We start from the raw sequence: 26,443 nt of genomic DNA, 5'->3' as shown, positions 1-26,443 counted from the left end.
AATACAAAAGTCTGATGCTCATGTTTCATTTAAAAAATACATTTGTTTTTTGGTAGAGCATAGGCAGGTGAAATGTTTCATACGACTTAGCAAATGAACCACATCTTATATCTTGCTTCTTGAGAAGAAGATTTACCACTGACGACACTGCTACTTTACTTGAGCTAATTTACAAGGCATTCAGAACTTTTTTGGCAGCAGCTCAAATAGACAAACTTGTGGGCCTAGAAAGAGTGAAGCTGTGTATGTAACAAACTTGACATCCCTTTGCCTTCAGAATCGCCTTACTCTTCCTCCTCTTCTCATCTTTCTGTCAGCAACATTTCCCGTTTCTTCAACCCGCTATAGAGGCCTAGCTATCATGCCCAACCCCTTGCAGCCCATGTGCCAGATGAGCCAGATAGGGGTCTGTCTGTGACCCATTCGTCAACAAAAGCACTAACTTGTTCAGCTCTTTGTTGTACTCTTCTTCGATTTTCCTGCATGAGAAAGTCAAGAGGAGGCAACCATGAGAATCTCGTCACTCAACATACACAAGGCAGTCTAGAGCTCTAGCCTCAGTCTATCCTGTTAGCAAACTCATGAAGAATGTATGCATCTATGGAAGGTGATGCCTCTCCTCAATCTCCTCAATGAACAATGCTTCACTGAATTGGCATTCAGTCATAATCCTATGTGCCACCGGCTTTTCAACCAAGCACAATGACGAATTATGTAAATCAGCGATTCCTCTCCTACTAAGTTCAATTACTACATCAATAGGGTAAAATTAACCTGTCCTACAAAGTTCTAAACACATGATTTACTGAACAAATAGCAGCTATGCAACCGACGTAGACGTGACAAAAAAGCAACCCAGTCTTGCTGGGACCAACACAAACCCAATGGTAGTCCTGAATGTTGCCTCATCTGAAGGGTTAAACACTCTTGTAGCCTCCTGACGACTTTGCCGACTTCTTGCGGACCTGCTTGAACCATCCCTGTTTTCCGATACTGATAACTTTGCTGCTGATGAGTCCTTCGCAGCTGGATCTGGTGTGGACATTGAAGGTATCAACCATTGAGTGGCAGTTGCATACTGTAAGCAAATGGCTTTGAGCTTTTCCACCTTCTGCAACACAACAGAAGACAAAAAGTTTAAACAGTGGCTTCCCGATACGAGGCGTGACTTTTGCGTGACAGAATTGCAATTGGGTTTTTTCTCCTTCTGCAAATGAGCACCTTTGGCCATTGAGCATTGGTTTTTGAGCTCCCACACGAACTATCCACCACTACGCTAAAGCCCACACTGGCATAATTGAAATCACTTCGAACTGTTTACCTTAAAAATTTGTGGCCAAAGAAGAACGCATTCTTTGAGGCACTTGTCCAGAAAATAATCATGTTGAGATATCACCTAGAAAAATTCACACCAAGTTCTCCAACTTGAAACATACACAAAAAACCGTGCATTGCTTTGAAGCCATACATTGCTCATAACACCAAACCTCATCTATGCTTTTCACTGCCTGCAGTTTCCCATGCATAACATGCCAGTTAGGTTCGATCACCTGCAAATACCCACCACATGCTTCTGAGAAGATAAAATCAATGAATAACTTACCACAGTAGACATACCTGACATGTTTATAATTAATAGCAATTGTTGTTCACCTCAAATGTCAAGTAATGTACGAAAGTTTGTGTAAAGTGCAGCATCCGTTGGCAAAGGACATATGATCGAGGCATTGATGTTCCAATAAACCGCAGGCCCCTCGTAGCCTGTTCAAAACAATGCGAGTCACCGATTGCAAATAGCATTTCTTAATATTTGGCACCTTCGTTGACACAAAAGAAAATCAAAACATGACCATCATTAGCCAACCCCATGCCTGATGAACTTGCCACGTCCCACAAAGCTGCCGCTCTACATGTTTACAGTGGAAAAGGAGTCGGAAAATAAGCTGATATTTCATGAGAGCCTTCCTTGAAATAACAAGAGACAAAGGCCATTGCACCTGTTATGTTTGTAGCATGAGGGTAAAGGTCAGTCTATCCACAGAGAGATTCCCAGAAGGGACTTTATACTGAATATGTAATGTTTATCAAATTAAGCATTACAAGAAAACCTTGTAGTTCAGTGTAAAAGTTTCCAAGCCTGTAATGATACCAGATGAAGCCTGGCTACTAGAGGGTTCCACACCACTCGATTCTCCAAACTTTTCTATGTCTGTAAGACCACCGATCCCCGTCTTTTGTAAGTTTTCAAGTTGCCTCAAGAGTGGAAGTTTTTCCTGCACGGACAAAGTGTTTAGTAAGAATGAGAAATCTAGACTCACAATAGTCATCCATGAGTGTAACCGTCAGCTTCATCGTGCACAGTGTAACCTAACTAATATGACATTCCCCCCTTATGTCGTATCAGTGCCAATAGTGGGTGCAGAACCAGGTATCAATACATGCTCTCTTGTAAGTGCATGCTCACACACACATTATATAATGGCCCAGGTACTGAACTGCTGCCATGGACATAGAGAAATGCACAGCATACTTTTACAAGAATAATGAGGACAAAGTTTCTGACCAAAATCTGACATTTTCCCAGCAGTTTTAGTCCAATGGACATAGCCTCTTCCAGTTTACATAACCTAGTAGCTCTTATCTTCCACCAAAGCTTGCAGCACACCTTACCGGAGAAAGCTATTACAGAAGTTTGCCAGTCAGACCCTGGGAATCAGTCTAGCTCATAGACAAAAGTCAACTGAAGGGTTGGATGTTAAAACTCAACACAACCTTCAATCAGTTAGATCCTTTGCCACTGGTTCATTGGTGATTGATTTCATCCAAAAAAAAAACTATTTAAGGATGTGATGACCAAGTACATACCACATTGCAGAACAAGTCTTCGTAATAGGGATCTGACGCAGCAATTGACGTGCGCAAAGCCAGGTCAAGAAGAGACTGCATGGAAGTTATCTAGCTTAATTGTCTGCCTAGAAACCCAGATTAGAAGTATTACACAGAAACACAAGCCACAAGTCCATAAAGACACATTGCCAGATAAGAAACACAGGCCCCAAACTAGGCCAACAGTCATACCTGTAACTTCTCAACAGAGATGGTCGATGGTCTCTTGGCAAGCTCATCCTTCGCAATGTCCATAAAGTGTACAAGTAAGTCTCCCTGGAATGAATTCTCATATGTTGTCAAAGGAAAAGCTTGACAAGCTCTAAGATTTCAGCATATTGTTTTAGCAGTACTAACGCACGTACCTGGTCGACCAGAAAATAATGCTTGACAGAACGAAGCCTGCCCATCAGATCAAACTGTTCACAAATTTTGACAGGATCAATCAGATGAAAATCACTCTGCTGTTGTGTCTCAAAATATCAAAGAGCAACTCATTGACTGTATGCCCTGCTTTTGATCAGGAAGCAAAAAAACTAATCAAACTTTTGAAAATTTTCACCTTCTGGACAATCAAATTCAAGAGCTCTGCACTTGCAAAATTGTAAGCAACATTGATTCGTTCAAGATGATGACGAGTACCAGAGCCCGATCCTTTTGTGTCATCTGGAAAAGATATCTAGAAAAAAAAGGACAGCAAATCTAGGCAAGTTAAAATGCTTATTGATATCAATGTGTTAGGTTTAATGAAATTGAGCTTATGAATGTATCTATCAAGGTGTTTCTCGAACCAAAGCATAATACGACTGCATCTCTCTTTCAATATTTACCTTCACATTATGTCCGCACTCTCGCATTGCATTCAAATACTTTCCAGTTGTCAAGATTGTTTCAGCCGCACTTGACAAGAAGCCTGGCAATTCATGCTTTAAACTGTAGCGCTGTTGCCAGTAAGTAGCACTCAAATCCTGACTCAAACTCTCCTGCAAGTTACAGCCTTCTTAATGAGGAGACCAGAAATCTATATCTACAACTTTCAAAAAGCACCTAACAGTACCTTCAGCAGCGCCTTGTTTTCATCAATGAAAAACTCTCCATATGGATCATCAATCACGCCTTCATAAACCCATCTTCAGAACCATCACAAGATTTGTGTTGTTGGTTACCAAACGAGATAAATGGTGGAAACTTTCAATGCCCTGAATAATATTTGTCTAATATTCGACTCTGAAAGTTTCTGAAAATACCGTTCGAGGATACCCAGGTAAGGAGCACTTGCAAACTGTGAAAGTTTTTGAAGCAGTGACCTTGCAGAATTATCACCTGCTATTGCTGCTGCCTATTCATTACGCAAATTGAAAGAAAAATTTATGTACATTCAATAGTGCATTACATGGCAACCTCTGTAGGAAAAAATATATATGAGGGTATCACAAACAATACCTGATTTTCTAGAAGATTCAGTATTGCAGCCCCGGAATGGGACCCTCCAGAGGCCTTCAACACGACAGTGGAAAGAGCTTGCATGGCCCCCATCATTGGCTACGCAAGCAAGCTGCATTAACTAAAAGGACTCATGGGGAAAGCTACTGAAAGACTTGCTCCTCATTTACCCACAAACGAAGTCCAATTTCATACCTGGCAATAGAACCATAGGCCCTGAAGAGCAAGCCTTCCAAGCCGAAATTGATGCTCCAACTGTGCAACTAAGGCATGATAATCCTGCCAAAAAATTTACCGCCCTCTCTCTTTTGTTAAGGCTTGTGCAATCCTTGGCTTTATATAAAATTCTGTCACAGTCGACGATGCGGAAACGTAGAGATAGAATACATAGAACCAACCAACCGCCAATGAATTAGATTGATTATTACAATGGGGGCAAAGAGCTTCTTATATACTCTCTTATGGGACTTAAAAACCCCTCACATGAATTGGCCAACCCAGACTTACGTCAAATAAGTAAGATAAATGTAGAGTGCGCATGCGGTGCACGAAGCGTGCGTGCGAGAGAGGTGAGTGCAAGCGTGAGAAGGTGAGGTGCAAGGGAGACAATATGTGGTGGAGCTCTCAGAGGCGGCAATGCCCTCTAGCCCTTATTCTCTATATGTACATAGGAATAAGATGAGGGTTAGGCATTGGGCGCCCAGCCCGGGGTGAGGCACATCGCCTTTACCCCAACATACTCCCACTTAAAGGCGACTGTGCCGATAAGTGGACCCTTCTAGCTATCTACTAGTATATACAAGATGATAGGTGAGAGACTCTCTCAACCCACGCCCACTGGCTCGCTCACTCAATCTACATGCAGTCGCATCGGCTCTAGGCGAGCGTGAAAATCAATGCTAGAGCCTGCATGCAAATCCTGTAGACATCTTTGTATGGTCTGCAATGCTCCACGAAGCGTCATGCTAGCATCAGTCATCGCTAGACTGGCAATCCCTACTGCAGATGCTCCCATTGCAGCTGCTAAGCCGGGCCTCGATACTAATAGGTCGTACATGAGACGCCCAAACGCTGATGACATCTGCGCAATCCTGGCTCTGTTGGCTTCCTCAACGCTATATGCATACACTGCATCATCAGGAACACTCATCACGTATGGGTGTGTCTCGTCTGACGCTGGAACATGCATGTCCCTGTCGTCCATAGGTGACCCTGTGTCCTCGCAAATCATCATCAACATCTAGCATAAGCATATCAAAAAACTCCATATCCGTCATCTCTGCATATGCCTCTTGGGAGCAGACCGGCTCTACCTCTCTCTGGCATCTGCATAAAATGAGATAACTCCTGTTGTGACTCATTGGAGCAAACCCGCTCCACCTCTGCTGCTGCAGAGTCTACTGACATGTCCTGCACAACTAAATGCTCTGTCTCTGGAGCATCTGGAGCTCACTCGCGAATGAGACTCGCCTAGTCTCTCGCTCATCACACGTCAATGTAGTAACCGAGACTCTACCGTCTCGTACATCAGAAACATGCAATGGGTAAACCACATAAGACCTAGCTCCTCGAGCAATAACTAGGCGACCCAACTGCAACTGGAATGACCGCTCTCGAAGCAGTACCTGACAGCTACGCTGTCTCAAACATGTCGCTGAGTTCAAACTCTGTGCAATCCCAGAAACATAGCGCACATGTGTAAGCATATAAGATGCACCACTAGGTAGTAATAGACATATATCTCCTGCACCCTCTATGTCATACGCTGAACCATCAGCCAAGTGAACACGACCATAACTCCCACTAGCAAATGTGCTGAACCAGTCACGGCATGGTGTGACATGAAATGCTGCAGACTCATCTAGCAGCAATCGGGAGCAAGTGTCATCTCTGTCAGACATGTATCGTGGGTGGAGACTAGATGTAAATGTGACATCACCATCACTCGCATAAGTAGTCGTCTCTCTAGTCTGTGTCGTAATTGTATGTGCATCACGCCTCTGTCTCCGCTGCTGTCTCATGCGTCTAAAACAACAGCGCCTAATGTGCCCTGTATGACCACAATACCAACATCGCATATGTCGGGAAGATCGAGACCTCCGTCTCTCATGAGCCATCACTGGAGACTCAGCTGTGTCACACATCATGTCAATGCATAAGCGTCAAAAGTGGGAGATCACTCGACCACCACGCTAATCAAGCATAAACAAATCAACAGCTCAATAGTGAACACCTGTAACCTACATGCTGTAGTCTCACGCTCGGAATATGCTTCGATGTGAGAACATCAGGCAAAATCAAAGAAAACCTGTAACCACTACGAGCATATCATAAACCTCAATCCTGCAAGAGTGGATACGAGAACACGGAAGTGTGTCCAAAACTGACAAGAACCTGTTAAAATGAGAGTAGAACTCGATCACTGTCAAAATAATGGCGAGAAACTCGAGAAAATCCGATAAAGTTTCCCCTGTAAACTGAGTAAAATCTCAAGTCAAATCTCAGCCATAAACAGCAACACGAAAGTAAACCAACTCAAGTGAAGCCAAGCGAGGCTATACGCATAATCAATCAAGTCTGTCACTACATAGCTGTCGAAAATCAAGTCAATTGACCAAAACGCTCTCTATACACGATAGAGGCAAGACAACATATCTGTGATAACAAAGCGTATAAACCTGTCAACAACTGATCTACATAAGGCATACATAGGCCAAACCATGGCAAAGTGCTCACTTTTGAACGAGTGGCCCTTGGACAATTTGTACCTGTCCGTGTAACCTGTACACCTGTGAACCTGTGATGTCTGAGCTATCTAGGGTAGCTCACCTGCACAAAACCTATGCCCAAGTGAGAGTAAACACTCAATCACTGTCTAAGTGGGAATAAATCGACCACTGTGTGTGGGAGTCACACTCGACCACTAAAGCATCAGAGAATAACACTACAGATACACATGTAATTCCATGGCAAGAACCTGGGACAAATCCGCCAGAGTTACCAAACAAAGTGATCAAAATCACATCAAAACTCAGTCATAAAATACAATCCACATCATGCATACATCACCTACCAAACATATGGCAATTAAGCTCATTCCTGCATGAGTAGCTCTCTGGACAAAGTGCCCAACACCTGTATGCACGTGAATCTGTCACCTGTAAGCTCTAACTAGCTCAGACTGTATCCGAACATGCCATACATAGCAAAGCCTCTCTGAATCTTTGACCATGCAATCATTCATGTGTACAACAGTTGTGCCACATAATCCGCATGATGGGGCAAAACCTGTGAGCAAAATAGATCCACAACCTGCTCAAAGCGCAAAGCACCTGGCTGCCAGGAAATCACCTGAAGAGTAAACCACCTGCACTCTACCTTGGTGACACGGCTCGAGTCTCACCAAATCAGCCCCACACGCATTCATTCACTCTAAATGGGCTGAAGATTCAGCTCTTCAAACCTTTCCATCACCCTGATCTGAAGCCTTGATTTAAACACGTACCTGTGAAAAATCCGAAATACACACAACTGCTGCAAAAAATTATCTGATCAGAATTAGGTCAAACGGACATCGCCATTGCGTCCGGAACGTACCAAAACCCCAGAAAAGAGTCTTGGGTTGCGCAAATCTGAGTCCATATGAGGGATTTATGCCCAAAAAAGTGATTTTCGAGCCCAAAAATGCACTTGCGCGAATTTGTTTCTGCAAACCTGTCTGTTGTGTGGTGTGTATGGGCTGATCTGTGGACACAAGGAGCTCAAAATACACTCCTACAAGCCTTTGCAAACTGGGTCGCAAGCTCTTCGATCTATGCTCTGACTTATGACCTCCCTGCCATGGTCAAGCTCCTGCAAATCTTCTGCGAATGCATATGTGTGCTCTCCCTCTCCGTGCCTATGCTCTGATACCAGTTGTAGAGTGCGCTGCGGTGCGCGAAGCGTGCGTGCGAGAGAGGTGAGTGCAAGCGTGAAAAGGTGAGGTGCAAGGGAGACAATATGTGGTGGAGCTCTCAGAGGCGGCAATGCCCTCTAGCCCCTTATTCTCTATATGTAAATAGGAATAAGATGAGGGTTAGTGTGAGTAGTCAGTGTCAGTGGGCGGCCAGGCACTGGGCGCCCAGCCCGGGGTGAGGCACATCGCCTTTACCCCAACAATAAATACCTAAAATGACAAGATCAATAAATAGGATCACAATTGGGGATTCACTTGAGATGCAGAATTTGAACACCCTTAGCAGCTCATAGTGGACATATGTAGGGAGTGAAGAAGCTACCATGGACACCCCACCAAAGGCCTTCTACTGGATACACCTCGGATTTGCAACCATCAACTTGTCACCGAACACAATGCCATCTTGAGCATCGGGAAGTTGATTGTAGACAACACTACATCCAAGAATCCCCATTCCTGAATTGTGAACACAGCACGCCCAAGATTTTCAAGACAATGACTTTGGAACACACCCTGTCCATAATTCCAACAAACAAAAATGGATTGTACAATGTGTCCACAACATCCATAGTGTTTTGTATACGTGACGTTGGTTCCTTGCGAGATGCAATGTGCTTTAAGCTCCGACAAACAGGTCCAAACACTAATGACTTGGACTCCGACACGTGGGTCCAAATTAAGTATTGGGACCACCACTTGCCCCTCTCTACCGCCCACCTACCTCTCTAGCAGAAGCATGTTTGGCAACAATCAAGTTCAACCTCAAAGGCAATAGATACATTCATAAATAATAGTCTAAAAGACACATCACACGATTTAAGCTAGCCTTTGCTGCTGTACATTGTAATTTTATAAAAAATTGAAGCATTGTATCTCTGAGGGTCATGAGGCGCCCAAAAATTTCACCCACTCCTCAAGCAACTTCATAAGTACCAAGGCAGCTAAAGTCAATGCACTTTCCATAGTCGAGAGTTGTTCAAGGATGACTTTCGCATTCATCAAAAATGAATGCATGGAAGTCCGGACTTCAAACTTGATGGAAAATAACTACCTAGGAAGGGTGACCGCTCTCATCGTACATTCTCGATCAAACATATCTCCAAGCTTTGACCAGATTTCACTGGTAGCTTACAAAGTCCGTACCACAAGAGAGATTTCCTTCGTGATTGCCTGAACAATGGCTGACATTGCCTTTGCATTACTCGCTGTTGGAGTTCAGATTCCTCACCGATAGTGGCTCCGATATCTCCTAGGAGCAGTTTGAGGAGTGAGGGCTGTTTTCTGGCTGTGGCCAACAGTATTTGAGGTAGACATACCTTTCTCGGCGACACACTCCACAGTGTTCCTCACCTGACAGGCTGGCATAAGACAAGGTTTCCTAGGGTCGAGGTCTAGAGTCTTCTACAGTTGTGCTACTAAATATGTGTGTCAAGTCACTTTTAGTGAGTTTACATATTTATTAGCATTTTAGCCAGTTTTGGGGATCGTGGGGTCACTTGTGTGTTGTACAACACACAATGTGTGTCTTCTTTACGCAAGCTTTCGCTGCTCCTCTAAGACTTTCCCTGCTCTGCCTTGTACAATCTGCTTTATGCACACGAATCACCCTTAACTGCCCTCCGTACTTGAATTATCTCTTGCTTTATGCAATCAGTCGATCACTTGATGCTTTGAGCCTCAATGAAGCTTCTACTCTCGATGAAATTTTCACTTGATGCCTTTAGGTACTTTCCATTACTATGGTTTCGTTTATTTCGGTGTGCTGAGCTGAGCGCAAGAACAAACTCTTTTTGAAAAAGTAAACAAGTTTTTTTTAGAAAACTTCAAACAAAACGCTGCCCACTGCCAACCTTGTCGGCCCTCCACAATCGCAATTGCTCCTTTTCCCTAGCTTAATCTGCTTGGTTTGCTCCTCGCTCGACTCGGCCCCTCGACTTTCTCCTTCTGCAAAAGCCGTGGTGGGCAGCCATGATGAGGTTTGCTAGCGATGGTGGGCAGTATGCAGTGTTCATGGGCAACAAGGATACTCTCCTTGCGTTTTCTCCTCATGGCATCTACTCAAAGACGATGCGATCGTCCAATTGCAGTGGAGATGTTCCATACCCTCTAGATGGCACCGATGCAATCAGGCATCTCTCTCCCCCTCCATACTAGTTCTCTTGCTAGGAGGAGATCCCGCCAAAGCCTTGCTTCAGCAAGAGGCTAGGGCAGCCCATGTTGAGGTCGTGTCAATAGTCTCGTCTACAAGAGCAGATCGCACTAGCAATTGTTGTTGTGTACCTCAGCTCTATCCATTGGGGCATGTCAGATCTAAGCCGGACCACCCTTGGTCACTTGTATGAGTAGTTTGTTATCAACATGGAGAGCCTTTCCCAGACCTCTCTCTCTCTATTGCCTATTTAAAGAAGGCTTTGGACCTCTAGATAGAATCATGCAATACCAAGATCAAAGATGCTTAGGCTTGTACCTACTGGAACTACATCGGCACAGGGATAATCTAATGAGAAGACAAAGAGCACTACAGCCTCAGAGGCAGATCACAGATTTCTTTGGATCGAGAGAAGCAGGAGTGGAAGGAGAAGCAAGAGGCCAGCAGCCAGCACAAAGGAGTACCCACATTCATACCAAAGGCACCCTAATTGACAGAGCGATTGAGCTTAGGAAATCGAGACAACCACGACCAAGATGCAAAAGCACACTTCACCGGAGGAGACTACAACAAAGGATTAGAAGCATTCTAGCCAGACACCCAGAATGCTCCTAAGAAGTTTATTTAATACTTTGTATTTAGTTTTTCACATTTATTTTCACACTTTCACCCTTAGTACTTTAGTACTAAGGTACCCATACATTGTAACAGATTCACCACTTTTGTATCAGTTTGGTCTCATAGGTCATTCTGGCCTTTTGAAGACGTTAATATAACATTTTATCTCTCTCTCTCTCTCTCTCTCTCTCTCTCTCTCTCTCTCTCTCTCTCTCTCTCTCATAGCTCCATTAGGAGAGGTCTCCACACACACTCGGTATACTTGCATGAGGGAGACGGATTCTGTGTACATTGATGAGATATACAGGCAGCTATGCACTCAAGAGCCAGGACGGCCACTAGATGAGCTCACTCAGATACTGACAGAGACGCTCCATGATGTAGCATCAGAGGCATATCCCCAAAGTCAGACTACACGGAGACGATCTGGGAGCATGCCCCAAAACAATTGGTATGATGAGAAGTGCAAAGAGACGAGGATCAGACTACAAAGGGAGGTGCTCATGGGTATTACCACACATAAACAGTCGCGGATTATCTTTCGCCGCCTAGTGCGATGAAAAAAGAGGGCTTACATATCTCAGTTAGAGCGGGATTTGTATCAGTTGTTTATGAGTCAAGACTCGGGCAAGGCATTGGGGCTATTTCATGAGCATTCACCACCACCACCCATCACCTCCACAGAGACATGGGGGGAATGTGCCTCATCACTCTACAGAGCATCAGGGTAGCCACCTTTGTCGGACCCACCAGAGACATGCCCAGTGACGTGTACTTTCTTTACTACTGAGAGGGTAAGGAAAGCTATTGACAAGATAATGTAACAGACTTGGACACTCCAAGTCGAGATTCTACCGCGACACCACAAGAATTCACTTCAAAACAGATCACCGATTCAACCCTGGCCTAGCGGAGTTCCGTGCCTAGAGATATTGGCCCCAAAGACTGGCGTCCCTTTTGGTATTTCTTTTTGTATTAATCTGCAACTCAAAGTACAAGGGAGTGGGAGGCTCTCACTCTCAGACTCTGCCTCCAGATGCTCTGAGAAGTGGGAGGCTTGCCCACTTATTTATTCATTACAAGGGATGCCAAAAGAAGAGCCCCAAAAGTTATTTCAAAAGTCAAAGGCTTTCAAAAGCTCTCTCTCTCTCTCATTCTCTAGCAATTTACACAAAACAAAGCAAGTCAATTTGCGTAGAAACAGCCAACGCTTGCGTAGCCAAAACCCCAAAAAGCTGTCATACACTGCTGCCACCTCATCAGGCCGTACGCAAGAGGCGCCGCGATTTCAAGGGAGGCGTACGCTGCTGCCACGTCACCACCACGTCACCCAGCCAGAGCGAGAATGTGTGTGTGTACAGAGTCACCACGTCACTAGTTTGTGACATACCCCCCTCTTGAAAGCATTGTAATCGCCCTCGATTACGCCTGCAAATTAGACAGAAGCCATAAACTATCTTAGTAGACACTGGTTGTTAGTACCGACGCACTAGGAACACACATCTAGCACATGTACCAATCGACCGTCACATCACACGACATCACAGGACATCACTTGACAAATCACATTCAACATTCATTCGGATCTCAAACCATGATTTATCGGCAACACAATTAGCAATCGCATCTAGATCCACTCAGGACGTCGTAAATGCCCGATTGACTAATCCATATTGCAGCCATGTCTATCGAGATCATTCATACCAAAATGCTACAATCATTTCGTCTATCAGATCCTGTACTTAAACAAGTCAAGAACAAATCAGTATCATATTATCGGTTCCAGTTCATAAAGTCATTACAGCAGAATATTGTCAACTCTCAGTATCCCTGAAGCTCAAAGAGACATCAGTGACTCTAGTATCAATATCGAGGCATCTGTTGACAAAGGAGCGGAGTAACTCCCCTCTTGTGCATACCTGCTGCACCAGATTTCCGGCCAAGCTGAGTTCGGGGTTCCAATTGACGTGTCGAGATCAAGTGGTGTGTGTCTGTCCACCCAAGATGGTGGTGTCTTCTCTGGGAATGTCGTACTCCCATATGCCATGAGCATGGCCATAGCTCGTGTGAACTCCTCTGATGAGTGCATAGATGTGTCCATATCAAACCACGAGTCACCACCCCCTCTAGAGTGCTCAACCGCCGAAGAATGATGGCTGGAATGAATCGATCTCCCAAAGATCAAGGAATAGGATCTCAAGTCGCCGTAGAAGGTACCATCTTCAAAGTTGTAGAAGTCCAAGATAACCGCTAAGACAACCATCGGATGGTGTCCTGACCAGCAATGGAGTGATCGACCACACAATAGGCAAAAAATCAGGCTACTGTCCGCCCAAAAAACGCTGCAAAGGGTGCTGAAAACGCTGCTGTAACAGAGATTTCAGTGTGCCTGTATGCCACCGATCGGTACAGGAGGGTCGCAGAGTGTCAGATGAGGGGGTCCTCGCACTTCTCAGCCGTGGAGGGGCTGAAAACAGAGAAAAAACAGCGAGTAAAGGATGCCAAAAAAAAGTACCGATTTCGTGTAGGTACCAAACCGTGGGGATGGATCTACAAGTACCAAGCAATGTTGGAGACTCTCGTGGATGTCTTGGCCGATCCTGTGTGTGCAAGGGCTCAGCGTTTTGCAAAAAAACGCAGCAACCACAAAAACCGCAGCAAGTGCCTAAAAACGCCAGCTGATCCAAAAACACAAATCTGGCCAGAAAACACAAGCCAGATCTGGGTGTTTTTGGTGCGCTTTGTTGCAGAGAGGGGGCACCAAATGAGATCGCAGCAAATCTGCCATCACCACTAGGGTTTGCAAAAAATGCTAGGTAGATTCAAAAACGTTAGGCTGTTTTGCAGTGTTCCCGCGACAAAAGTGTGCAGAACTGCTAGCGCTAGCCTTGGTTGCCGAGATCAATGATGATTATCCAAAACCGCTGGCTGTTGTGTCATGTGATCCCTTGGGAGGAGTACCTGATGCGAAGATGTTAGGTGCAGCGAAATGATTGTTTGCGCTTTGCTCAAGATGAGTGCTCCGAACTGTGCTCAAGGTTCCTTTTAGTTCTTATGGAAGGGAGAGCCTTCCGTTCTTAATGGAAAGTGCTATGATCACAAACAAAGTGAATGGACACTAAGCGTGCAAGTGTATGAGACTGAGAGATAGAGAGAGAAGAGAGATACGACACCAGAGACATAAAACCCTCCTCCAAAGGCCCCACTGTCGTCGGCGAGAGTGGCCTACTTATTAATTGCACAAATTGGTACAATGACGATGAAATGGACTAATGCAATCTGGGACAATGCCGATGACGACGACGGTGATGACGACGACGACTTTAGGGCTGAAATCTGTAGTCTTCTATCTGCTGAATTTTGGGGCTGTTTCGGTGGCTGAAAATCTCTGTTTTGGCTGCGTTTTTATGGGCTGAAAATGAGGTGTATCTACAACCAACTAGGCTGAATCTGCTGAAATAGCGTTTTTGGAGGCTGAAAATCTGCGTTTTTATCTGTTGAAGAAAACGCTGATCCTGAGGGTGATCGCTAGGCTGAAAATGCCAGAAACGCTGACTCTTCTATTGCCAAGGGCTGAAACCAAAACGCTGGCTGTTCTTCTAGCGTTAGTGAGAGAACGCTAGCTATCTGGGACTTGATGGCAATGAGGCAAACTGAAAAACGTTGGGGCTGATGTGTGGCGAGGATGAGGGAACCAAAAACGCCAAGGGTTCCTGCTGGGGTTCTGCTGAGAAGGTGCCTGTTGAGCATGTCTCTTGCTGCCTCTTCTGCCAGAAAGTGCTAACTTGGGTTTGCTTATATATCAACTCAGCAAAATTACCCTACCTACTTCTGTTGGAAAGTCACTTAAAAATAATAAGTGAAAAATGTCAAAAATAGGGAAGATAGACTAAATGCACTGGAAAATTCCCCTATCCGATTCTAATGGGTTCTGATGGGAATTCTGATGATCATGCTGTGTGCAACCAGAGGATATGCATCTATGCTAAGTGACTGGGCATGCACGGTCTACGAATAGACTCACAAAAGTGCCAGATCACTTCTAATCTAGACTTGACTGGACTGACTGAACCCTGATCATGTTGTAGCTTGTCCACGGACACATAGGGTTGGATGTGTCACGTGACAGGAGATGCGCCTGGGATCATCGAGAGGTTGAGGCTGCTGATACCATGTGAGTCTATGTGTGCGGAAGGATGAGAGAGGGAAGAGAGAGAGAGAGAGAGAGAGAGAGAGAGAGAGAGAGACAGGAACACAAACGCAAGGTATGGTGGAAGAGGGGGCGATCAGCCCCCATGACTACCATGAGCAAAAGACCCAATACACAATCAGATAGTGTGGAAGTGGGTACCCCCTTGGCCCCATAAATAGGTGCCCAAGGGGAGGTAGGGAAAAGCCTGGAAAAATCCCCCATGACCCAACAAGAAAATAATATTTGGAAACATATAAGGATGCCCAGAAAAAGTGGGGGCCGGCCCCAAACTCGGACGGCCAGACCAGGTACAACCTAGACTTTGGGTGGCCAGCCCGGAGACATACTAGCCATACATGTATGCCCTAGACCTGTGAAGCAAGCAGAGTGGTGTAAGTCTAACATCCGCGCCCAAAGAGATTGGCCCCAAAGACTGGCGTCCCTTTTGGTATTTATTTTTATATTAATGCTTCAGCAAAAGTTAAAATGCCCGTGGGTCCTCTATGCTCTAAAGCGCGTCAACAATCTGAGCCAGAGAGTGGCCCTAGGGTTCAATTTAAAGACCCTGGGGGCTCTCTAAAGCAATTACATGAAAAGCTTCAAGCTCAAAAGCACTGGTTCCCAGAGGCTGCCACCGTTCCTTGCGGAAATTCTGTACAGTCTTCCATAAAACACGGAGCGTCCGTACGGTCTACCACGTCAACCAATCAGCACGATTTGCGGAGCGTCCGTACAGCTGCCACATCAGTGCGTTTTACGTAAATCTCTCTTTTTATTTTCTAGTTGTCCCTAGGGCCCCATCGGATGGGTCCCTATAAGTTGAAACAACTTATAACTAAAGGTCCTATCATACCCCCTTCTTGAAAGAATTGTAATCACCCTCGATTACGCCTGCACAAACAGACATAAGCCATAAACCAGTTCAATAGACACTTACTCTAAGTACCGACGCACTAGAGGCCGCAAATCTAGCACTTGCACAACGACGACTCAGTCAGTGCACATTCAGATCATATTCAAATCAAATCACATAAAATTCCATCAAGATCTAAGACCATGATTCCTGACAACATATTTAGCAATTGCATCTAGATCCACATCGAGCCTCATTAATGTCGGATTAACCGACTCTTATTGCGATCATGTCTATAGAATCTCAAGACCGAAATGCTGCAATCATTTCGTCATTCATTCCTACATGCAAACAAGATCACATGAGAGAGTACACATAAATCAGATTCATTTTCAAAAATTCGCATTTCTAGATCCTTTATTCATAAAGTCATACAACAAAATACTAGTAGCACATCAATACCCCTAAAATCCAGAGGGAAATCAGTGACTATTTCATCTAGTTAATCTGTGACAAAGGAGCAGAGTAACTCCCCTCTTGTGCAGTCCCACCTACACCAGATTCAACCCTACTGATCTACTAGACTTCTCCCATCAGAATCCATCAGATTCCATCGGGGAAATTTTCCGGTGCATTTAGACTATTTTACCTATTTTTGGCATTTTTCACTTATTAATCCATCGGGGGAATTTTCTGGTGCATTTAGCCTATTTTACCTATTTTTGGCATTTTTCACTTTCCAACAAAAGTAGGTAGGGCAATTTTGCTACGTTTGTATATAAGCAAACTAGAGCTAGTACTATTAATTTAAGTGACTTTCCAACAAAAGTAGGTAGGGCAATTTTGCTAAGTTTGTATATAAGCAAACTAGAGCTAGCACTATTTGGCAAAAGAGGCAACACGAGCCAAGCTCAGCAGGCAACTTCTCAACAAGACCTTGGTGGATTCCCTCCAAGCCAGAAGAACCCTTGCCCCTAGCGTTTTTCTCATCAGCAGATCCTCGCCAGAAGCAAGATCAGACATAGCGTTTTTGCATCAGCACCATCGCCAGCAAGTCCAGCCCTTTGGCGTTTTTGCATCAGATCTTGCCGCAAGTTCCTCTCAAGCCTAGCGTTTTTGAAGAGCACCATCAAATAGCGTTTTTGCAGAGCATAAGCCTGGCGTTTTTGCCTCATGACACCATCGCCACAGAACCTTACAGCTAGCGTTTTTGGGAACCCATTAGCATAGCGTTTTCAGCCATTATGACCTCAGCCTGCAGAGATTTCAGCAGCAGATAAAGAAGAACAAGATTCAGCCTAAAGTGTAGCAAATTCAGCCCGGAAAGACCTCAGTTTTCAGACCTTAAGAATCCCTGTTTTCAGCCCTAAACCTGCATAATTTCAGCGACAAAGACCCACAGAAACAGCCCCAAAAATCAGCGTTTTTGAACCCGCAGCAGATTTCAGCCATAGCGTTTTTGGACAGCAGTAGGAAGATTGCAGATTTCAGCCCTTAGGTTGACTTCGTCATTCCCGTCATCATCGTCAACATAGCCTAGACTTGCATCAGTCCCATGCATACCATTTGTACCAGATTGTGCAATCATAAGTAGACCACTCTCGCCGACGAGAGTGGGGCCTTCGAAGGAGGGTTTTACAACGTCTCTGGTGTCGTATCTCTCTTCTCTCGCTATCTCTCAGTCTCACACTTGCACGCACAATGTCCAATCACTTTGTTTGTGATCATAGCATTCTCTCATTAAGAACGGAAGCCTCTACCTTCCCTAAGAACAAAAGGAACCTTGAGCACAGTTCGGTACACTCATCTTGAGCAAAGCGCAAACATTCATTCCGTTGCACCTAACAGAGCTCCTGCTACCTCTTCTACCATTTAGTGCTAGTCTAGGTTTGCTTATATACAAACTTACTCAATTTGCCCTACCTACTTTCCAACAAAAGTCACTTAAAAATAATAAGTTAAAAATGTCAAAAATAGGAAAAATAGGCTAAATGCACTGGAAAATTCCCCTGAAGGATTCTAATGGATTCTGATGGGAATGCTTATGAACATGTTGTGTGCAACCAGAGGATATGCATCTACACTAAGTGTCTGGGTATGCACGGTCTGCGAACACTCACAAAAGTGCTAGATCACTTCTAAATCTAGACTGATTGGACTGACTGAACCCTTGTCGTGTTGTAGCTTGTCCACGGACACATAGGGTTGGATGTGTCACGTGACATCCCCTCCTTTTCAAAGTGAGGTACTAGTACCGAACTGTATGGCGTCGAGGGAGATCGCCAACAGGGTCTGGAATCTTGGAAGGGACTCTTCGCCGGTCCACTCGGATATGTGGGTCGTGCGGTACTTGAACTTCATAAAGGTCTGCAACGCTTGCTTCTCTGGGCCGCGCCGAAAGCGACACAAAGTCTTCTGTGGCTCCTTCGATGCTTCAACTTCGTCGAGAGTCATGCTTCTTTCTTCTTCAAGAATCTCCATGGCTGAAAATTCATGAAACCATTTCCAACAAAAAACCATGAACATACCTATTCCATGGAAAGTGAGTGGAAAAAATCTCGTCTTCCTCAAAGACTGTGCATGCAATGTAAATGAACAAAGAGACGGAGTGCCAAACCGTTCACTACACACACGCAAACAATGAGATCGAATCTTTCTCTTATGATCTAAAGCAATCAACTGTGGCAATTCACAACGGAAATGCCCATGCTTGGTGCTCATGCTATCATGTGCTCTTTCTACAACTGTGTCGTGCCAAGAAAGAGACATGGAATGTGACTTCCTTGAACGCATACTTTTCAGCTTTTCATGAAAAATCCGCATACATTCGTGCTCATTCATGAGTGAAACGTGCTCAACGTACAATATGTCATGCCTAGGAAAAGGGATCACATAAAGACGCTGACTAAAATACAAGAAACGATCACGAATGAAACATTCGAACAATGCGTGCGTATCAATCATGCAAACACATAATACTTACAGTAAGGGTTCTTTGGATCTAGGCTCGAGAGCCAAGATCGGTTCTTCCTAAAGGGGTTCTTGGGACCTAGGCTCGAGAGCCAAGATCGATCATTCGTGATTGATCGAATCTGCCACGAGGTTAGCTTCGCTAGAAAAAGCATCCACTAACTCATCATCCTTGTGAACAATCACATCATCTTCATGCAAATCATCATGCTTGGGAGAAATCACATCTTGATCATGCAAATCATCATGCTTGTGAGAAATCACATCTTGATCATGCAAAGTATCATGCTCATCATTATCATCCAAATCATCATGCTTATCATTGTCATTCAAATCATCATGCAAATTCTGTGTGTCATGCTTTGGAGAAGAAGAGACTGAGAGTCTCCTTCTCTTGAATCAGTTCAATCTTGTCCTGCATATTAGCAATGAGAGAGGGAGAATGAACAACTTCCTCTCCACAAATGACAATGGGAGAGTCACTTTTGGCATTGAGAGTGAAAGTGTTAGCCTCCCAATCAATGAGAGGGTTATGCTCACGAAACCATCGAATGCCCAAAATCATATCACATCCTGAGAGAGAAGAGACTAAAAATTTTCGACGGAAAACAGCTTGTTGAATTGAAAACAACACATCAAGACACTCTTGCGTGATGAGAGAGTCCATACCGGGAACAAAGCCAAAGACCTCGAGAGAAGATTTCTGAATTACATCTAGGCGGGCTCTCTCAACAAAGAGAGGGACTGATCACATCATGCATACTACCTGGGTCAAACAATATGACAAAACGGTGCCCCGTCATATGACCATAACATTTAACGAGAGAATCATCAATAGGAGGGTCATGAGAAACTTGAGGCACACTCGTGTTATCATTAATTGCATTGACAGAGGAAGTGGGTTCTGTGGATTCTTTAGAGTCATTCGATTCAAGCTTAGGACATGTTCTTTTTATGTGACCCTTAATGTGACAATGAAAACAATGACCTTCCTTAGAATAAGTGCTTTGCTCTTCCGACGTGATGTATCCTCCTACAATTCCTTGTGCTACCTTTTCATCTGGAGTAAGCTTAGGTTTAGCAATTGTGTTAGCCTTACCCTTAGGTTCATTGGAAGAATTCTTTTCTGAGAGACTTGGTAGATTGGTTAGAAGAGTTACCGTTCTTACCGTTCTGAGGGTTCTGAGAAGTCTGCGAGGTACTTGTGGAAGTCTTGTTCTCCTTAGGCTTTCCCTTGTTGTGCTTCATCTCCTATGCGAGAGCAATAGCTACCGCCTTGTTGAGATCGATTGGATCGAAGACTTCTACATCAAACTTGATATAGTCGTCTAACCCAAAAAGGAATGCCTCTTTGCGTTCATCATCCGACTTGCGTAATTGGGTACCTAGCTGCAAAACACGATTAGAAAAAGACATAACCGGCATACCATTTTGCTTGAGAGCGCGCCAATCGTCCTTCAATCGTGCGAGGTACTGAGGTGGCATATACCGCGCTTGAGCTTGTCTTGGAAATCAGCCCAATTGAAGGGAAGGGACGAGAATTCGTAGGCTTCCTCTAGGTGCGCGGCTAACTGTGCCTCTTGCCATGCGTGGTACCAATTGATGGCATCACCGGCAAGGTACATGGCTGCCGTCAAAACTTTGCTATTTCCTGCCTTCTTAGTTTCGCAAAATAAGCATTAAATTGATGCAACCAAAAATGAATAACCGTAGCATCCATCTTACCATCATACTTACTGAAAGTCAACTTCTCTGTGACTGGGTTGTTGGAATCCGCATCGTAGCTTGCGCCACTTGAGGAACTCCCACAATCTTTGGCTGGTTCGGACTTCGAGCGAGTACTTGTCGAACCAATTCTTGTGTGCGGAGTTCTCTTTGAGCCTCACGCTCTGCCTCCAAGGCCGCTCGTCTTGCTTCAGTTTCTCCCTGACTGTGCTTTTCTTTCTTCTCGTTCATCGCGCTCGCGTTCCAAGGCAATGCGAGTCGCTTCTTGTTATATGGAAATTCTTTCGTTTCTTTCTTCGCGCTCGCGGTCCTTGGCTTCCTGTCGTTCTGCTTTTCTTTCTAGTTGTGTCATTATCTCCATCATCAACTTGACCATTACTTCCATAGAAGTTTGTACAACTTGTGGCGTAGATGGGGAAGGGAGCGGGTCGAGAAAGTCTCCTGGTGGAGAAAGCTCTTCTTCGCCACTCCCATGCTCATCACCTGTATGCGAAGTATCCATTCCGCTTCAGGTGAGGACCATGCACTATGATCTTCGGTTCTTAAGTTCACAAGGAACTTGGGTTCTTGTGGGTCTTGGGTTCTTGGGTTCTTGAGGGTCTTGAGATTCTTGAGGTTCTTGAGGTTTTCTTTCGCTTGCAAACCGTGTTTGAGAAGGATCTTCTCTTCACCCGAGTTCTACTCTTTTCTGCGGGCGCATCCCTTGGCGGCCTTGCGCTCACACCAAGGTTGCTTTTTCCCACCTCACGTCGATTGGCCGGCCGCTAAGTGCACGGTCCGCTCTCGGTGAGTGAAAAGAGGCACAAGGGGAGGTTGGACAAGCCCTTCTTTCTTGGGATTCCGGTCAACACGATTAGGAATCGACATGCCCAAGCGAACTTGGGTTCGTGCGACCGCAACAAGCAAAAAAAAAATTGTGCTTGTGGTTCTTTCCTTGAGTGATACAGAACACTGTCAAAGCTCTGATACCAATGTAAGGTGCAACGAAATGAATGTTTGAACTTTGCTCAAGATGAGTGCTCCGAACTGTGCTCAAGGTTCCTTTTTTTCTTATGGAAGGGAGAGCCTTCCGTTCTTAATGAGAGAGTGCAATGATCTCTAACAAAGTGAATGGACAATGTGCGTGAAAGACTGAGATAGAGAGAGAAGAGAGATACGACACCAGAGATGTAAAATCCTCCTTCGAAGGCCCCACTCTCGTCGGCGAGAGTGGTCTACTATTGATTGCTGAATGCATGTGACTGATGCAAGTCTAAGCTATGTCGGCGATGACGACGGGGATGGTGAAACCGACCTAAGGGCTGAAATCTGCAATCTTTTATCTGCTGTCCAAAAACGCTATGGACTGAAATCTGTTGTTGCCGAAAACGCTATGGAAAACGCTGATTTTGCTGGTCTTTAGGGCTGAAAATCTGCATCTACTGTAAGGCTGAAAACTGATGTTCTTTGGGCTGAAGCTGTTGGTCTTTTAGGGCTGAATCTGTTGTTGCTTCATTGCTGAAAAACACCACAGGCCAGAAGTGGGTGATGTGGGAGATCTCGAAACGCCAAGTGCTAGGGGTGTGTGGCGAGGATCACCTTGATGAAAAACGCCAAGGGGCTGTTGTTCTATAGCGATGAGGCTAGGATGAGAAAAACGCTAGTGCTCTGGATCTGCTTGAGGGAAATCGCCTAGGTTGGGGAGTCTTGCTTGAGAAGTTACCTGTTGAGCGGTGGAGCTCCTGCTGCCTCTTCTGCCATTTAGTGCTAGTCTAGGTTTGCTTAATATACAAACTTACTCGATTTGCCCTACCTACTTCCCAACAAAAGTCACTTAAAATAATAAGAGAAAAATGTCAAAAATAGGCTAAATAGGCTAAATGCACTGGAAAATTCCCCTGAAGGATTCTAATGGGAATGCTTATGATCATGTTGTGTGCAACCAGAGGATATGCATCTACACTAAGTGTTTGGGCATGCACGGTCTGCGAATAGACTCACAAAAGTGCCAGATCACTTATAAATCTAGACTGACTGGACTGACTGAACCCTCGTCGTGTTGTAGCTTGTCCACGGACACATAGGGTTGGATGTGTCACGTGACAGCTCTGCTCTTCAGTGACTTGACACGTTAGCAGTTTGTGGCATACAACTCTAGAAAAATGTGGAGAAGGGCCACAGGGACAACTAAGTGCCCCCAGAAGGCAAGAGAAAAATCCTCAATAACAGGCAGAAGCCCACCAACTAGGATCATTTGCAACCATGGAGCTAAGGAAGCACTAAAAAAAGGTAGCAACCCATGAGGAAGATAATAGATAAGAAACAACTAGCATCACAAAGCAATCTAATGACGAAGATTAAGAGGAATAACCATCATAAACACATAAAAATCGAGCTACCCAAGAGGTATCCGGCACCGTAGAGAACAGTCCACTTGTTGAAAGTGGCTCCTATAATCCAATGTTTGTTGAGGCTAGCTCCAAGGAGACTGTAAAGGACACTCCAAGCCCATCCTTAAAAAGTGTCCAAAGTTTCACTACACCACCAGAGGTGGACAAAACTTTTGGTAGATTTGCTTATTATGGATGTAGCATGTGGCCGTATGTCTGTTTTGGGTTTCCCGTACACACGCACGCACAATTAAAAGCATTGAAAAGTATTATTGGACCAAAACCTGATTACGATATGACCGATAAAAATGGACAACACTTTAGGAACTCACAGTTGTCTTTGCAAATGTGCAAAACCCAGGAGGTCAAAACCGTTCAAGTACTGCATATAGGCTTCAGGATGTCAAAGATGTGTATACCTGTAAAATAGCTCGGAGGGCAGCTGCCAATGCATGATTTACTAGTCCATGTTTGAAATGTGAACGCAGTTCTGTGAATTGGCTGACGATAGTATAGCTTTCACACAGTGGCAAGATTCTCTTTGCCAACTCCTACCAATACCATGCTCATGTTCAGTTCCCAAAGCCAATTCTGGAAGACATGAACAGGATGCCAACTTACTTTACCTGCAGAGAGAGGTCCATTGATGGATCTATTTGAAAGCTTAGCGTACTCTCCTTTGATCTTCCCTTCTTCAATGTTATATACTTTCCTTCTATTCCCACCATTGTGAACAGCAGGTCGTCAATAAGAAGTAGCTCCTGTGTTTTACATATAAGTGAACATGTTTATGACAAATAAGATGATCAGACCCTCTTTTATCATTGTTCATACAGGAATGATAAGTGGCCAAATCAAGTGCAGATATATGTAATGGAGCACATACTTTGACACCTATACAAAGGACATAGTTTCCAGTAACCAAGCAGTGCTGTAATTACCAATGCTTAGGTTTTACTTGCCTGCACAGATGGCGCAAATATACCAATTGCTCTATTGAGATCGCTCATACTGGAGAAATGAGATACACAAGTGAACACATTATAAGCAATTCAACAATTAAGGGGCTGGAATATGGGCACGAGCTGAAATTTGAGAAGACTGTCACAAACCTAAATGGGTCTGAAGATGCTCCTTTGTTGCCAAGCAGTTGCTGATTGAATCCCTGTAGCTCCAAAGCTTTAGCCCAATTTTTTACAAATTATAAGGCATTTGTCTGCGAGATCAAACCAGTGTTCATCACCTGCTGGAAAAGTTGGCCATTCAAAAATGGCCTTTCAAGGTTCCACATTGGTGTTGCCGGATATGAAACGCCTTCAACTAAGGATTTTGGAACGCTGTTGACATCTGCTTCGGTGGGTTGGCCACCCGTGATCGAGAGGTAGGGTTGTCCTGTCGGGGGTGCATTTTTCTGCATGCTGTGTAGGCTGATCTGCTGGCACTTAGACACAGAGCTACGCTGGAGGTCGAAGCTGCCCGCTTCCACTTTCCTCTGGCAGTTGTATCCAGCATTAGAGCGCTCTCTCTCTCTCTCTCTCTCTCTCTCTCTCCATAAAAGTAGGAAAAATTACCAAAATACCCCTCTAATTTGTGGAAATTCCCAAAATACCCCTCAAATTTCAAAAATTCCCAAAGTACCCCCATAATTTGTCATAAATTCCCAAAATGCCCTTCAAATTTTCCAAAATTCCTAAATTACCCCTGGTTGTGAGAGTAAATTTCTCCAAAAACAAAAAAAGTTATAGCTTTTCATAAGAAGAGTGATTGTCTACCATACACGATGCTAAAACTAAAATTTGAGTCGGTTATGTAGGCTTTGGAGATGAATTGCTTCATTAATTTTAGACATATTTCGCTTTTTTGTGTGAGGTAATTGGCTACAAATTACATGTAAGCACTCAAAAACCGATCTCAATTGTCAAACAAGAATATAGATTAGAAAATCTTGAAGAATCCAACGAAAATAGATACGAGGGTATTTTGGGAATTTTTGAAATTTGAGGGGTATATTGGGAATTTCCACAAATTAGAGGGGTATTTGGTAATTTTCCCTAAAAAGTAACTACACATTTAGCATCATATGGATTCAAGTTCAAGCTATACCCACTGAAGGATCTCAAAATCCTCGATAATACGAACAATATCTTCAGCATGTGCAAGACCCCTCCACAATAGAAGATTTAGAAAAAAATGTAACACGTGTAAATACACAAAATAAAGATCACAAATTTCTCAGTCTTGATAAAAGTAAGTATCAAAGATAAGATTTACATACCTCTAATATAAGAAGATACATCATTGAGAGTATACGAAACCATAATGAATCGCGTCATTCTTTATCTGCTCTAACAATGAAGATTTAGAAGTTTAAGAGAAAGAAAGATGAAATAGAATAAAGAAGACTTTGACGATCATACCGTATAGAATCGTGTCCTTTCTTTTGTTTAAGTGAAGGATTTGAGAGAGAGAGAGAGAGAGAGAGAGAGAGAGAGAGAGAGAAATGAAAGCAATTCACAACTTCATAAACATGCTTTGAATATTTTGAATGTAGTAGAGACAATACAAAAGAGTTATTCAAAGTGTAGCCTTCGAGAGACCACATTAGGGATTTTGTAAGTCCAAGGACCTATGTTGTATACATTTTGTAAGATACGGAGGGGTGTTTCAACTTGAGTAAATATCCTCAATCGATATGGTGTAGTGCGGTCTCCAGCAACCCCCACCTATTGTGCATTGATTGGCTTCTCATCACTCACAAACCAATTATTAACTTGAATTTGCTCGTGGTCCGAAGAAAAGGCAACATGGTAGTATCCAAGAACTTCCATAGACATATCTCTACCTAAGTGTAGCATTTCATAAACACCTACGATGATAAATCCTCAATGACACTGATCTTTGCAAAGGCATCCATGAATTATGTAGAGTAAGAAAAGCTTAAAATGAGTTGTATCAAATAAGATCACCAAAAACATAACAGGAACTCTTCCCCTCCATTGCAGTGGATCTTCAACAAAGTAAGTCAATGTATAAGCCAATCTTTTCAAGAAAATAATAGGTCAAGTTAATACACTAATTTAAAAAAGAAAATAAATACGTCGAATGAATTCAATGATGTGACCCACTACATAGGATACACTGTGTCGAGGATCCATTTGTGGCCAATACTTTGATATAAGAGATATCAATAAAACTTAAGATCAAGTGTGTCTGACTTTAAGTGAGAGCCACAATGTCAAATTGAACTTATTGTTATGAGTTCGTTAGTTGTAATACTTCGTTG

The 26,443-nt window shown here is 43.9% G+C and overlaps 1 protein-coding gene across 1 annotated transcript; it reads right to left on the bottom strand.

Moving 5' to 3' along the window:
- On the bottom strand, positions 1-24,702 carry LOC147455461 (Spc97 / Spc98 family of spindle pole body (SBP) component). The gene is made up of 21 exons (XM_086514245.1): positions 24,404-24,702; positions 24,273-24,325; positions 24,123-24,171; positions 23,787-23,921; positions 23,580-23,711; positions 4,525-4,608; positions 4,330-4,428; positions 4,134-4,225; positions 3,944-4,016; positions 3,717-3,869; positions 3,449-3,565; positions 3,252-3,305; positions 3,079-3,162; positions 2,866-2,940; positions 2,109-2,273; positions 1,872-1,997; positions 1,654-1,761; positions 1,488-1,550; positions 1,322-1,396; positions 882-1,111; positions 1-479 (listed from the first exon to the last, which is right to left on the bottom strand). Exons 1-21 carry the CDS (start codon positions 24,575-24,577, stop codon positions 353-355), a joined length of 2,268 nt encoding a protein of 755 aa, XP_086370371.1. The 5' UTR covers positions 24,578-24,702; the 3' UTR covers positions 1-352.
- Positions 24,703-26,443: the final 1,741 nt, after the last annotated feature.

The sequence above is a fragment of the Adiantum capillus-veneris genome, chromosome 6 (assembly GCF_014529385.1).
Source record: "Adiantum capillus-veneris isolate H3 chromosome 6, ASM1452938v2, whole genome shotgun sequence".
NCBI lineage: Eukaryota > Viridiplantae > Streptophyta > Polypodiopsida > Polypodiales > Pteridaceae > Adiantum > Adiantum capillus-veneris.
This window is presented reverse-complemented; position numbering and strand designations above follow the sequence as displayed.

Coding starts and splice junctions, on each gene's coding strand:
- LOC147455461 (XM_086514245.1), bottom strand. CDS start 24,577: ATGCAGAAAAATGCACCCCCGACAGGACAACCCTACCTCTCGATCACG. Junction 3,566..3,716: donor AGTGCGGACATAATGTGAAG/GTAAATATTGAA, acceptor TTTTTTTTCTAG/ATATCTTTTCCAGATGACAC. Junction 480..881: donor ACATTCAGGACTACCATTGG/GTTTGTGTTGGT, acceptor TTTCTCATGCAG/GAAAATCGAAGAAGAGTACA.